General features: G+C 34.1%; 1 protein-coding gene across 1 annotated transcript in view; it reads right to left on the reverse strand.

The window, feature by feature from the left end:
* The window catches only part of LOC148610834 (transforming growth factor-beta receptor-associated protein 1-like), a 76,929-nt gene that overhangs the window by 12,219 nt on the left and 49,165 nt on the right, over positions 1-15,545 (reverse strand). The window contains exons 20-21 of the mRNA XM_088596250.1: positions 15,468-15,540; positions 12,361-12,551 (exon numbers count right to left, since the gene is read on the reverse strand). Of these exons, the coding sequence (XP_088452376.1) occupies positions 12,361-12,551; positions 15,468-15,540 (264 nt within the window). The remainder of the gene's footprint in view (positions 1-12,360; positions 12,552-15,467; positions 15,541-15,545) is intronic.

Here is a 15,545-nt window from a genome sequence, read left to right on the forward strand (position 1 = left end):
AGTGAAATTAAAAGGATTTGGTATTCTGCCTAACACATGGGTTTGGTAATCTATCTAGCTCAAGTGAAATTAGAAGGATTTGGTATTCTGCCTAGCACATGGGTTTGGTAATCTATCTAGCTCAAGTGAAGTTAGAAGGAATTGGTATTCTGCCTAGCACATGGGTTTGGTAATCTATCTAGCTCAAGTGAAGTTAGAAGGAATTGGTATTCTGCCTAGCACATGGGTTTGGTAATTTATCTAGCTCAAGTGAAATTAAAAGGATTTGGTATTCTGCCTAGCACATGGGTTAAGTATTCTGCCTAGCTCAAGCAAAGTTAGAAGGAATTGGTATTCATTCTAGCACATGGATTTGGTAATCTATCTAGCTCAAGTGAAGTTAGAAGGATTTGGTATTCTGCCTAGCACATGGGTTTGGTAATCTATCTAGCTCAAGTGAAGTTAGGATTTGGTATTCTGCCTAACACATGGGTTTGGTAATCTATCTAGCTCAAGTGAAGTTAGAAGGAATTGGTATTCTGCCTAGCACATGGGTTTGGTAATTTATCTAGCTCAAGTGAAATTAAAAGGATTTGGTATTCTGCCTAGCACATGGGTTAAGTATTCTGCCTAGCTCAAGCAAAGTTAGAAGGAATTGGTATTCTGTCTAGCTCAAGCAAAGTTGGAAGGAATTGGTATTCTGTCTAGCACATGGGTTTGGTAATCTATCTAGCTCAAGTGAAGTTAGAAGGAATTGGTATTCTGCCTAGCACATGGGTTTGGTAATCTGTCTAGCTCAAGTGAAGTTAGAAGGAATTGGTATTCTGCCTAGCACATGGGTTTAGTATTCTGCCTAGCTCAAGCAAAGTTAGAGGGAATTGGTATTCTGCCTAGCACATGGGTTTAGTATTCTGCCTAGCTCAAGCAAAGTTAGAGGGAATTGGTATTCTGCCTAGCACATGGGTTTGGTAATCTGTGTAGCTCAAGTGAAGTTAGAAGGAATTGGTATTCTGTCTAGCTCATGGGTTTTGTAATTTGATATCAACAGTAAATGAGCAACTCGAACTCTACTGAAAACTGGGAGCATGGACCAGGTGCACCAGTAGGGTAAGCATCCTCAGCTTTTTTAGAAACACCCATCAAGTTGCTCATAAAAAGCCAAGTCCAGGGTAGATGAAAGAGGAAAGAAAAACTATGACACATTGAACAGATAAGTTTTCATGGTGCAGATTGATACACCGTAACAATCCTTGAGTTCATGATAACGAGCATAAAACTTCTGTAGAGATGACTTCAATCTTGTAGTAGCATAACCCTATCCCAGATTTATCCCGGATAGCCTAATTGTAAGTGGCCTAGCGTGATACTAAAAGTGGGTAGTTACGGCTAGCTCTGGCCTAACATATAAGTTGTGATATGAAAATTCCATACACAGGTGCTGAAAGGGATGTTGCCACCGATGAAAGGAAAGTTGAACATACGGAATGATGTCATCATGTTTGTCATATAGTTTGGTCAATAGTTTACCTTTACAAGCAATCTCAAAGTGTAGGTCAGGATATGAGGCTGTCTCTCTGTCTGTAGTATCCTTTATCTCAAGTTCTTTGGGTTAGATATGATGTATAATTAGTATTGTTTAACAATAATAAGTCATCTATATAGCGGAAACTGAGATTAAAAGATCCAGCTAAACGATTTTTCTTATTTTGGATCAGATAAGTTATAAAGTCTGCCTCATAAGAGTGAAGGAATATGTCAGCAAGTAGAAGAGCACAATATGTTCCCATTGGAATGCCCACCATTTGTTGAAAAATGTGTCCGCCACACTGGACAAATATGTTGTCGATAAAAAATCCCAGGATTTTGAAAACTTCTGAATATTTGGAAGCTTGGAGTTGTTTTTTTTATAAAGCATGAGGGATCTCTACCAAGAAATATATATTTGTATCTAGGTTTGCAGTTAGAAGGATTTGGTATACTGTCTAGCTCAAGGATCAGGATGTCTGGCTAGCTCAAGTAAAGTCAAAAGGACTTGGTATTCTGTCTAGCTCAAGCATTTGGTAATTGCCAAGCTCATGAAAAAGTTAAATGGATTTGGTAATCTGTCTAACTCAATATAATTTACAAGGATTTGGTATACTGTCTAGGTCAAGGATTTGGTATTCAGTCTAACTCAAGAGAAGTTAGAAAGGTTTGTTTTACTGTCTAGCCCAAAGATTCAGATATCTGTCTAGCTCATAAGAAGTTAGAAGGATTTAGTATACTGTCTAGCTCATGCAAAGTTAAATGGATTCGGTAATCTGTCAAGCTCAAAAGAAGTTAAAAGAAATTGGTAATCTGTCTAGCTCAGGAGGTTATAAGGATTTTGAAATCTGGCTAGCTCAAGTTAGTAGAATTTCGTATTTTGTCAAGCTCAAGGATTTGGTAATCTGTCTAGCTCAAGCAAAGTTAGAAGGATTTGGTATACTGTCCAGGTCAAGGATTTGGTATACTGTCTAGGTCAAAGATTTGTCATTCTGTCTAGCTCAAAATAATTTAAAAGGATTTGGTATTCTGTCAAGCTCAACAGAAGTTAAAAGAATTTGCTTTTTTGTCTAGCTCAAGTTAAGTTGTACTTATGTTAAACAAGAAAAATGTCTACGGATCAAAATGTTTTATCTTAGCTTAATTTAAATTTTACAAATTAAAGTCCAAACTCAATTACTTCCTACAGCATGAATAAATTAAACTTGGTTTAAACCATGATTTTGACCTGCCCACTAACAGGTCCATATTAAACTGAGTTTAAAGCAGAATTAAAACCAGTTAAGGACATTTTCAATTCAAATTTAAATAAAATCCATCTTAATGAATATGGGCCTTTCAGTATCTGTCATATTTTCATCTTTCTGTTGAAAAGACTTCTAAAGTATCTGTCATATCTTCATATTTCTCTGGACGAGACTTTTAATTGCCAGGACATAAATGCAGACCACAGTAATGATGATTCTACCCCCCTAAAAACAGCATGGTATGGTAAAGTGATACTACCACAATTGTTTTCCAGTTCATATAAAAATACATGCACCTTGTAGTAATTTTACATCTGATGTACTAAAAAAACTAAGACATAGAACTGATATTGTTAGTATTATAAGGACAGTACAGATAATACAGACAGAATCATTCTGATAACCTCCATACAATAAATCACATCATTCTTCTGTCAAATTCCTGACCTGGTAAGATACCCTGGTGATTACAGGTAGAAACAGGTATGTATTAACACCTGGACAAAAGTTAAAATTGATTATTTTATAAAATTATCAGAGGTCTGAGACAAAAACAATGTCTCATAAAGAATGCTACAATATCTGGTCCAAGGAACATCAAATAAGACTGAGACAAATTAGATGTCTAGATTCAGGAACTTCAGATTAGCCCCATACTGATGGTCCTCAGGCAGGATAAAAAAAGCACCAGCCTTATCCAATGTTTGGTCCTAACAGGATCATAGGAATTCCAGACCGAAATAATATAATCAAGAAAATTTGTTATGGAAGAAAATTTACATCTACAGACCGTGAATTTTCTAGTGCCAAGCAGGGACCAAAACACAATTATCATTTTTAAATAGTACTAGTCTCACCTGCCATTAATATGTAACATCAAACATTACAAATTAATAACATGCTTCACAGGGTGCAGCTTGATTAGACTGTAAAGGTTGAACCCTGAATAGTTGGGGCAAGTATGGATGCACCATTCAAACTTGATACAGCTTTTGAAATAAATTACAATTAGATATTTGACACAGGATAAGGATTCGACCAGAATCAAAGTGATCACTTTTTGACACCTTATTCCTAAATGGTTCCAGTCAAAACCTCCAAAACAGTCTCAACTTTCTTTTGAGTGTATGGCACCTCGTGGTACAATTTCAATTTCCATTCCCATTTCCTGAAGTTATCATACAAAATCAGAAAAAAAATTTGTTTCTGGCCCTGTGTGGCTCCAAATTTTACTTGGCTCCAGTCACAACCCAAAAAATCAATCCCTGCCTACCTTTTGTGGTATAGCACCTAGCAATAAAATTAATATGAAATCCGTTCACTTTTACTCAAGTTATCATCCAGAAATCAGAAAAAAAATACTTGTTTCTGGCTGCTTACTCTTACTTAGCTCAAGTCTTAACATCTAAAACCAATCCCAGTTTTCCCTTGATGGTATGGCACTTTGTAATACAGTTTCAGACAGATCCATTCACTAAAAGTTATTGTCTGAATATCAGGAAAATGCATGTTTCTGGCCCTCTTTTTGGCCCATAATTTCAAAAACCCCAAAAATTAATTCAAGTCTGATCATTGTAGTATTAAATATTGGGGAACAATGCTATAGACATTCCTATGCTTTTACTGAAGTTATATAGTTAAAATTCATGAAAAGCTTATTTTTGCCTAATTTGGCTCCTAATTCTAAAACCATTACGGCTATAACCCCTAATTCTATACAAACCTTGTTATAAAATCTTGTAAAAACCAACCTACGGATATTATCTCATGAAAACCAAGTGCCTACAGATGACGACAACAACAGTGCCATACTATTATACCTTGCAGTCATATAAAATTGATGAAAATATTACATTTCCCTTAATTCTGATCAAATTTTTTTTATAGTAAGTTGTCCATAATTCTTTAAACAATCTTTGAAGAATTTGTTATCTTTCTTGTCAGACCAATGTATTCAGTCAAGAATTCTAAGTACAGCTACACAGGACAGATACATGATATGCTGGATCTAAGGGTCAGTACTGTAAGCCAAATGGAAGGGAATAATTATTTGTCAATGCTTTCTACTGTTTAAATTCAGTGCAAACCAATCTACTATAGTCAAATTGTATATCCCAGCATATTATTATTTGAAAACTCTTAACTACTTTATATTTACGAGTTTCACAGGTCATACAGGAACAAAATACAAAGTTTCTTAGTAAGTTAAAAATGAATCTGAAGAGTCAATTAAATTCAAATCTGTTTAAATACGGTAAATTAATTAAATTATCAAAAATAATTTACACTCATTCAAAATTTAAAATAAAACAAATTGAAAAATCTCACAATTTTAATGGAAACTAGTTTAAAAAAAGTAAATAAGAACCTGAAAGTTCTAAACTGTAAAGTTGAAGGTAATCCCTACAGATATTGACAGATGATCAGCGTGTAATCCCTATAGATATTGATAGATGATATCAATACACAATCAATCTTATATGAAATAATTATATAAAACAATGAAGTCCTGCACGAGAAATGCTTAGTTGTATGCACAAAATATTGTACACATGATGGACTAATCCATGAATGTGAAATGTTCAGTCATGCAGATTACAATTTCTAGCCCTCAAATTTGTTTCTCTTGCACAGGTAAGACTTCTTCATTTCTTTACAGGGTCTACTAAACAGACTTTGTAGATGAATAGCATCAAACAAAAATAAAATAAAGAGCATTATGGAGCACAGGGCAATACAACTGTAGCATGCTGAACACTACTCCATTGGGGCAGTTGTGGACACAATATAAAAATAGGCGATGAAGTATGATTGCAAATGAGACAGTCATCCACAAAAAGCATGCCGTCGGGAAAAACAACTTTCTGGCACACTATTGGTGTGTACAAATTTTTCACTACCATGCATTGTATATGTTTGAAAAAGGATGTCTGACATGGAACACCTACTGAGAAATTATTGGGCTAGGTTTATGACAAATGTCCAGTTGAATAAGTTCATAATGAATTTGCAGCAGTCGTGGATCATCAAAAGTGTCAGAAAAAATTTCGAAACTTGAACATCATGGCCAAACGAGTGTACATGAGGCTAAAAGAGTGTATATGATCTTCACATTTCAAGTCAAAACAAATTGCATGGTTTTTTACCTTAACCTTGTAATGATAATTTTCATAAAGAGGGTTACCTAGTTTTCCTCAGATTAATGTTAAAATTAATGCTTTTTTATAAATAGTAAATACATTATTTTATTTTTCACACTTATTTATTAAAAATTGTGTTTTCAACCTTACACATTTTATAAATGTTTAGCGCCTTAATTGTTTGTACATGCAATTGAAAAAAGCTGTCAGGTGTTTTTTTTTTCACATGTGATGACAATGTTTTTATTTTCTGATGGAAAGGCAGATTTAAATAATGGGTATATTATCCTACAAGTATAGGGTCTGTTTTTCATAAATTGAAAACATGAGTTGTAAGAAGTACATACAATACATGACATTAAAGCACATTATATACTTATATTCATATTAAATAATTTCTTGTCTATAACCTGTTTTATTTACAACCTAAATCAGAGCATCTTCCCTTACATGGAGCAATATATCCTAAATCAGAGCATCTTCCCTTACATGGAGCAATATATCCTAAATCAGAGCATCTTCCCTTACATGGAGCAATATATCCTAAATCAGAGCATCTTCTCTTACATGGTGCAATATATCCTAAATCAGAGCATCTTCTCTTACATGGTGCAATATATCCTAAATCAGAGCATCTTCCCTTACATGGAGCAATATATCCTAAATCAGAGCATCTTCTCTTACACGGAGTAATTTATACTAAATCAGAGCATCTTCCCTTACACGGAGTAATTTATCCTAAATCAGAGCATCTTACATGGAGTAATTTATCCTAAATCAGAGCATCTTACATGGAGTAATTTATCCTAAATCAGAGCATCTTCCCTTACATGGAGTAATTAATCATAAAATAAGTGCATCTACCAATCTCTTACTAGGAGTAATTCAATGACCAGTAATTTAACCACTCCACTTTAATAAATACATTTACCAGTCTTTTAAAAGGGGTAATATAAGTTTCAGTTATTTATTCAAAATACCTAAATCAGGTTTGTTCAAGCATAAATTACCTATCAATTTTGTTGGTCAAGTGACAATTTTATTCACTATGTACTAACACAACCCCATTTATCTTTGATAAGGCAATCATTATGGATAAAAATAAATAAAACAATTACACATTTATGGTATTTTGGGTTGTCTATGATCATTTTAGGAAAGCCTACACAAAAAGGTGAAGATAATTTGATTTCCTCATGGAAATATTTACCACTACAAAGTCATGCTGTAAAAAGGGACTGGATATTTCAATAGAGTATTTTTTATTCATGAGTGATTTAGAATTTTTTTCCCAAAATAGAAACATTTTTTTATGATGGTTGACCAATATATTCTGGAGAAAGAAATTAAGGTCCTTGATTTCCTTATTAGATGGAAAACCACAGACAGCTAGTGAGTGAGCATTTTTTTTATTTGATTTATTTCTTTTTTTTCAAAATTAGGTTTTTTTAAACGCCAGGCATTTTTTTTAAAACAAAGGGTGATAACTTTTGCCAGGCATTTTTTTTTTAAACAAAGGATGATAACTTTTTAGGTTGTAAAATATAAAACTTGACCATAACAGGAGAAAAAATAAAACAAAAACAAAACAAAACAAATTAAATGCAGAAAATAAGACTAATGAGGTATTAAATTTGTCTTATCATGAAAAAAAAATTGCCATAGATTGATTTAAGTACAGTGTTGTTCATTTTGTTTGACTTCTGAACATTAGCTAGGTTTTCTGTTTTTGTTTAGCTCACCAACTGATTTCAAGCCATCAACACAATCTCTCTGGATTACTACATGTAGTTTTAAATGTGCACACATTAAACTATTTCCAGCTGCATTTGTCTAGTTTCATTGGTGAAAAGATTTGTTCTTTTACACCTTTGCAAAAATCAACAAAAACCATTGACATTTCTGTATCAGGCATTTTGTAATAAAAAATGCACAGTGTAAGGGAAATAACTTTTACAAGGACATCATTTGGTCTCAGTCTTGTATTGTTTATCCCAATGGCTTCTAAAAGAAAATTTTCATGATTTAAAAAAAAATGAAGAGTTTCAATCTAATTTGACCATGTTTTTCCATTAAGGAAATGTCAAAATCATTTTTAGGTGCATGTTAGAAAACAAAAGGCTCCCAAGAGCCTGAATTGTTCACCTAGTTGAATTTTGCCTTTCAAAGGCAATAAAGTTAACAAGATGTTGTCCAACAATTTTGACTCAAGAAGTCTTTGGTAGGACTTATCATAAGATCTTTTCAACAATTGAAAGTTTCTTTTAATCTATCACAGTTTTCAAGATTTTGACTGAAAACTGTTTTAAAAAAAAATCATTTTCCCAATTCAAGGGTTATAATTCTGACAAGGAGTCATCTGACAACTTTTATCCCTGAAGACTTTTGTAGTCCTAATAATATGGATCATTTCAGCTATTGAAAGAATTTGGCTCAACCTAATGGTTTTGGAGATATATGCGAAAAACTACTGTCTGACCCCTATGTTCTATTTTTAGTAACGGCTGCCATGTTTTTTGATGGATCAAAAGCCCCACATCAGTTCTATGCAGGATTCACCAAGGAAAATTTATTTGGTTCCAACTGATCAAATAATGTCAGAGGAGAAGATTTTTGAAAGAAATAACATTAAAAATAGCAAAAATCGTTGAAAAAAGGCAATAACTCCAAAATGACTCAACAGTTTATATCCAAAATTTGACCAGAGATAGATCTCATCATGCTGAACACTTTTATCCATGTCAGAATTTAGCTAAAACAAACGGTTTTGGAGATATATGCAAAAAATTGCTGTCTGAGCCCTACGTTCTATTTTTAGTAACCACGGTCATGTTTTTCAAAGAATCAAAAATCCCCACATCAGTTTTATGCAGGATACCAAGTTTCGTTTCAACTGGTCAAGTAGTGTCAGAGGAGAAGATTTTTGAAAGAAATTACATTAAAAATAGCAAAAAATGTACTTTTGACCAATATCAGAAAAATCATTGGGTCACAAAGAAACAGCCCATTGTTATAATTTTTCAGGTCAAAAAGTCAAAGTAATTCTTCTGTAGGTGAGTCATTCAGTTCATATTATAATATAGATAATGATCCTGTTATGTAACAACAGTCTTATAAATACTAACAGAGAATTTTCCCTGTAGCCACTGAGCTTCAACTGTCAAATCAACAGTCTGTACAAATATCTATACAGAATAGTCTTGTTTGATTCATTGCATTTCACAAGCAAATTCTCAAGTACCAAAAAACTAATTCAACCTGTGACATTATTACATAACCTAAAGGATTATTATAATTTGATTTTTCCTTTTTAGAAACCATCATGTATAATGTGTTAAAGATTATATATCAGGAAGTTCTTTAGTATCAACTTCACCTATTGAAGGCAAAGCAAAAAACATATTGTTTAAGGTAGCCAAGTTTACTCTCCAGTGAAAGCATGACCTGGCCATAGTTAAACCACATTTTAGTTACAAGCAACTTAACATACTGAATTCATTGACAAGAAACTGTAAAAAACAAGCAAACAATTCTGGGAAATCTAATAAAATGTCTTGGAAACCAAAATTTAATAGCACCAACTCTGAATCCTTAAATGATTACAATTTTTTAGTGTTTATAATCACAATTTGAAGAAATTCAACTTTTGATTTTAACTGAAATACTTGTTTCCAAAAGGTATAATCTGCTAAATATAACAAGGAGCCTGAATCGCTCACCTGCTACAATTTTGCCTTTCAAGGGCAATAAATTAAACAAGAAGTTGTCCAACAATTTTGACTCAAGAAAACTTTGATAGGACTTATCATAAGGATCATTTCAGTCAATGAAAATCTAAATCTATCATAGTTTTCAAGACATCGGCTGAAAAAAAAAAAACCCTGTAATTTTCCCGTCAAGGGCAATAACTCTTATAAGAAGGTGTCTAACAAATTTAATGCCTGAAGACTTTGGTAGTCCTAAAAATAAGGATCATTTCAGCAATTGAAAGACTTTGGCTAAACCTAACGGTTTTGGAGATATATGCGAAAAACTACTGTCTGACCCCTATGTTCTATTTTTAGTAAGAGTGGCCATGTTTTTCATCGGATCAAAAAACCCCACTATAATTCTATGCAGGATACCCCAAGAAACACTTATACCGAGTTTTATTTCAATTGGTCAAGTAGTGTCAGAGGAGAAGATTTTTGAAAGAAATAACAATAAAAATAGCAAAAAACTTTGAAAAAGGGCAATAACTCCAACATGCTTAATAGATTAAAATGAAAATTTGACCGCAGATAGATCTCATCATGCTGAACACTTTTACCCCTTTAAAAATGGGCTAAACCTAACCGTTTTTGGAGATATATGTGAAAAACTACTGCCTGACCTCTATGTTCTATTTTTAGTAACATCAGCCATGTTTTTCGATGGATCAAATATACCCACGTCAGTTCTATGCAGGATACCCCAAGGAACATTCATCCCAAGTTTGGTTCCAATTGGTCTGGTAGTTTCAGAGGAAAAGTCTACTCACTTTTAGGGACATTCATGCATGATTAAAGTTTATCCTACTGACATAACATAAAACAAATAGCTAAAACCTGTAAATAGACCATACAATAAAAATTCAAGAAGATGAACAGGCAGACAGACATATTCCTAGAATTGAGGAGGGGGAAATCACATGAAAGCTATGATCTATATTTTGTACTATATTTTTAGGTTTTGTAGGTACTCATTAGGAAAACTAGGATAAACAGAGACAGACATTGTTTGGAACTGAGAAGGGGCAGAATCACATGAAAGCTATCACCTCTATTTTGATACGGATCAGGAAAATTAGGTTCTGGCTAAGAGCCAACAGGACTGTTTAGGAAGTTTTGGTTATGGCTCTGAGCTAACAGGACTGTTCATTTATAGTAGGACCCATATCAGTGCAAAGTAAAGTTGAAAAGTCCTGTTAATCCCTCATAAGAAATCTGTTTGAATGGGAAATTTCATAGTACAATCTACATATGTACTCTGGACACCAGGAGAGAGTGATCAACCCTGATGACACAATAACATCAAATATACTGGAAAAACAATTGACTTCAAAGAAAAAAATATCAGCAATGGCATTTAAGAGCCAAATTATATTATAACCAAATTTCATGAATCAATGAAATTCAAAGCTTAATTCAAATATCACAGATTAACTATAGGCTAAACAACTTGTTTTTACATTAAAATCCAGAGATTTTGTAAGATTCATGTTATTCCTGTAAAATGATAAAATATGTGATGTAAATTCATTTTGGTACAGATCTAAGATAAGGTAAGAGTGGAAGATCACTTAATAGTAACAACATCCTAGTAGCTATATGGTGGAAATAAAAGTAATCAAACAGGACGTTGATGCCTGAAATCAAATCAAAAATATAGTACACCTTCTGTCAAAATACCAAGTGGACATAATAAATCGTTGCATAGAAAACTGTAACAAAAAAGTGTGGATGGACAAATCGATGGACAGACAACAAGATTATTACATACCTCCAGCAAAGAAAATTTAATCATGTGTTATATTTCTTATTTTTTAAAGGGTTATGCGAAAGAGTAATCAAGGGAAAAGGGATTCTAGAGGAAATCAAAAGAACGTAAGCCAGACAAAGACCAAACATGGAAAACAGAAACACATAACAAAGAACATAAAATAACCAAAATACTGCGTACAAAGCAACAAAAGTAAATGAGCAACTAAAAAAAAAATCACTAAAATCTATTAGATACTCAAGAAACGACTTCAGTCCATCACTAACTTTTATTACTTTATAGTTTTAGCATGACAATAGCACAACTAACAGTAACTAATTTCCAGTACAGAGGTAAGATCACTTTTCACAGCTTTTACACTTTAGCTACACTCTGACTCTTTATATTAATGAACACAGAACATTGGAAACAGCTAAAGCCTTGTGAAAACTTACACATTGTGAATAGAAATGATATAAATCTGGGAAATGCTGATATAACCAAAGGGAGATAATTCAACTCAAACAATCAAGTAGGATCATGTACATGTACACATCCAGGCAAATAATTAGTAGTTTCATGATACCAAACTACTCAGTTGCATAACTGCCTCAAACTGTCTCAAAGATTAAGTTAACCGGCATTAAAGGCAGTATTGTATAGAGTCCTATTTGTCACAACTTTAAGTTTCCAAAGCAATGTAACAACTGAAAGGAAAGGAAAAGTTCTTCTATCAAAATAATTTGATTCAACCCAAAAGCAAGATTTTATAATATCCCATATACTTTAAAATTTGACTGATCTTGTTTCACCATTATTATTTGAGTCTAGCTGTGCTCAGCAGTCTGTTTTACAAATTTTTTTTTTTTTCATATTTTTTTCCCATGGACCACCATCCAATACTGACTTTGGTGTTCAGTCACAGACAGACAAAAAAAAACAGAAAAGTACAATTGTCAGCAGTAACTCACCTATCATCATTCATGGTAACAAATTCTTTCTGAATTTCAATAATGTTTTGTTTGACTTGTAAATTCTCTCCCCTTGACATCATCCTCTCAATACGAGTAGTCCGACTATTGTTCATACTTTTCCTTATTGCACGATTTAAAAATTGTGATACCAAACTAACAGACCAATTTTCTGGCAAGGACTGTAGCACCTGTAAAGAAAGGATAAATTATAACAAAAACTACAGCCATTGTATTCACAGTGCAATCATCACCAGTAAATTGCCCTCACAGCCAATACCAATAATACTACACACACAGTGCCATCATCATCATTAGTAAATTGCCCTCACAGCCAACACCAATAATACTACACACACAGTGCCATCATCATCATTAGTAAATTGCCCTCACAGCCAACACCAATAATACTACACACACAGTGCCATCATCATCATTAGTAAATTGCCCTCACAGCCAATACCAATAATACTACACACACAGTGCCATCATCATCATTAGTAAATTGCTCTAACAGCCAACACCAATAATACTACACACAGTGCCATCATCATCATTAGTAAATTGCCCTCACAGCCAACACCAATAATACTACACACACAGTGCCATCATCATCATTAGTAAATTGCTCTATCAGCCAACACCAATAATACTACACACACAGTGCCATCATCATCATTAGTAAATTGCTCTAACAGCCAATACCAATAATACTACACACAGTGCCATCATCATCATTAGTAAATTGCCCTCACAGCCAACACCAATAATACTACACACACAGTGCCATCATCATCATTAGTAAATTGCCCTCACAGCCAATACCAATAATACTACACACACAGTGCCATCATCATCATTAGTAAATTGCCCTCACAGCCAACACCAATAATACTACACACACAGTGCCATCATCATCATTAGTAAATTGCCCTCACAGCCAACACCAATAATACTACACACAGTGCCATCATCATCATTAGTAAATTGCCCTCACAGCCAATACCAATAATACTACACACAGTGCCATCATCATCATTAGTAAATTGCCCTCACAGCCAATACCAATAATACTACACACACAGTGCCATCATCATCATTAGTAAATTGCCCTCACAGCCAATACCAATAATACTACACACAGTGCCATCATCATCATTAGTAAATTGCCCTCACAGCCAACACCAATAATACTACACACACAGTGCCATCATCATCATTAGTAAATTGCTCTAACAGCCAATACCAATAATACTACACACACAGTGCCATCATCATCATTAGTAAATTGCCCTCACAGCCAACACCAATAATACTACACACAGTGCCATCATCATCATTAGTAAATTGCTCTAACAGCCAATACCAATAATACTACACACACAGTGCCATCATCATCATTAGTAAATTGCCCTCACAGCCAATACCAATAATACTACACACACAGTGCCATCATCATCATTAGTAAATTGCTCTATCAGCCAACACCAATAATACTACACACACAGTGCCATCATCATCATTAGTAAATTGCCCTCACAGCCAACACCAATAATACTACACACAGTGCCATCATCATCATTAGTAAATTGCCCTCACAGCCAATACCAATAATACTACACACAGTGCCATCATCATCATTAGTAAATTGCCCTCACAGCCAATACCAATAATACTACACACACAGTGCCATCATCATCATTAGTAAATTGCCCTCACAGCCAATACCAATAATACTACACACAGTGCCATCATCATCATTAGTAAATTGCCCTCACAGCCAACACCAATAATACTACACACACAGTGCCATCATCATCATTAGTAAATTGCTCTAACAGCCAATACCAATAATACTACACACACAGTGCCATCATCATCATTAGTAAATTGCCCTCACAGCCAACACCAATAATACTACACACAGTGCCATCATCATCATTAGTAAATTGCTCTATCAGCCAACACCAATAATACTACACACACAGTGCCATCATCATCATTAGTAAATTGCTCTAACAGCCAATACCAATAATACTACACACACAGTGCCATCATCATCATTAGTAAATTGCCCTCACAGCCAACACCAATAATACTACACACACAGTGCCATCATCATCATTAGTAAATTGCCCTCACAGCCAACACCAATAATACTACACACAGTGCCATCATCATCATTAGTAAATTGCCCTCACAGCCAACACCAATAATACTACACACAGTGCCATCATCATCATTAGTAAATTGCCCTCACAGCCAACACCAATAATACTACACACACAGTGCCATCATCATCATTAGTAAATTGCTCTAACAGCCAACACCAATAATACTACACACAGTGCCATCATCATCATTAGTAAATTGCCCTCACAGCCAATACCAATAATACTACACACAGTGCCATCATCATCATTAGTAAATTGCCCTCACAGCCAACACCAATAATACTACACACACAGTGCCATCATCATCATTAGTAAATTGCCCTCACAGCCAACACCAATAATACTACACACAGTGCCATCATCATCATTAGTAAATTGCCCTCACAGCCAACACCAATAATACTACACACAGTGCCATCATCATCATTAGTAAATTGCCCTCACAGCCAATACCAATAATACTACACACAGTGCCATCATCATCATTAGTAAATTGCCCTCACAGCCAATACCAATAATACTACACACAGTGCCATCATCATCATTAGTAAATTGCATTCACAGACAATACCAATAATACTTAACTGTATTACTAAAACTATACAGGCATGATGAGTTGTACATATTTATATATTTAGATATGAATACGTCCAGTCTTACCAATACGCAAATGTAAAGCGTTACTAATTGATATGTAGCAGAAATGTATAATTAATATTCAGAATTTGTAGTAAAATTACCATAACTTGTGAATGACAACAAAGCATGTTTGTGTATGGAAAATTAATTGGTTATGGATTCAAACCAAATCTGTGACACATTTAAATGAATGCTTAATATCAACCTAATTTCTCTTCTAACTGCTTCCAGAAAGATCATGTAAACAAGTGTGTTGGAATGACAGAAGTATATAGGAATTAACATTGTACTTACTTTAACAGTATCAAACTCAGCCACATTACTATTGAGTAAATCTACAGCTGGCCTTACAAAAGTCTCTTTTTGGCTGAA

Source organism: Perna viridis, chromosome 8 (assembly GCF_037379345.1).
Source record: "Perna viridis isolate PV_CMFRI_1.1 ecotype Kerala chromosome 8, ASM3737934v1, whole genome shotgun sequence".
NCBI classification, from domain to species: Eukaryota; Metazoa; Mollusca; class Bivalvia; order Mytilida; family Mytilidae; genus Perna; species Perna viridis.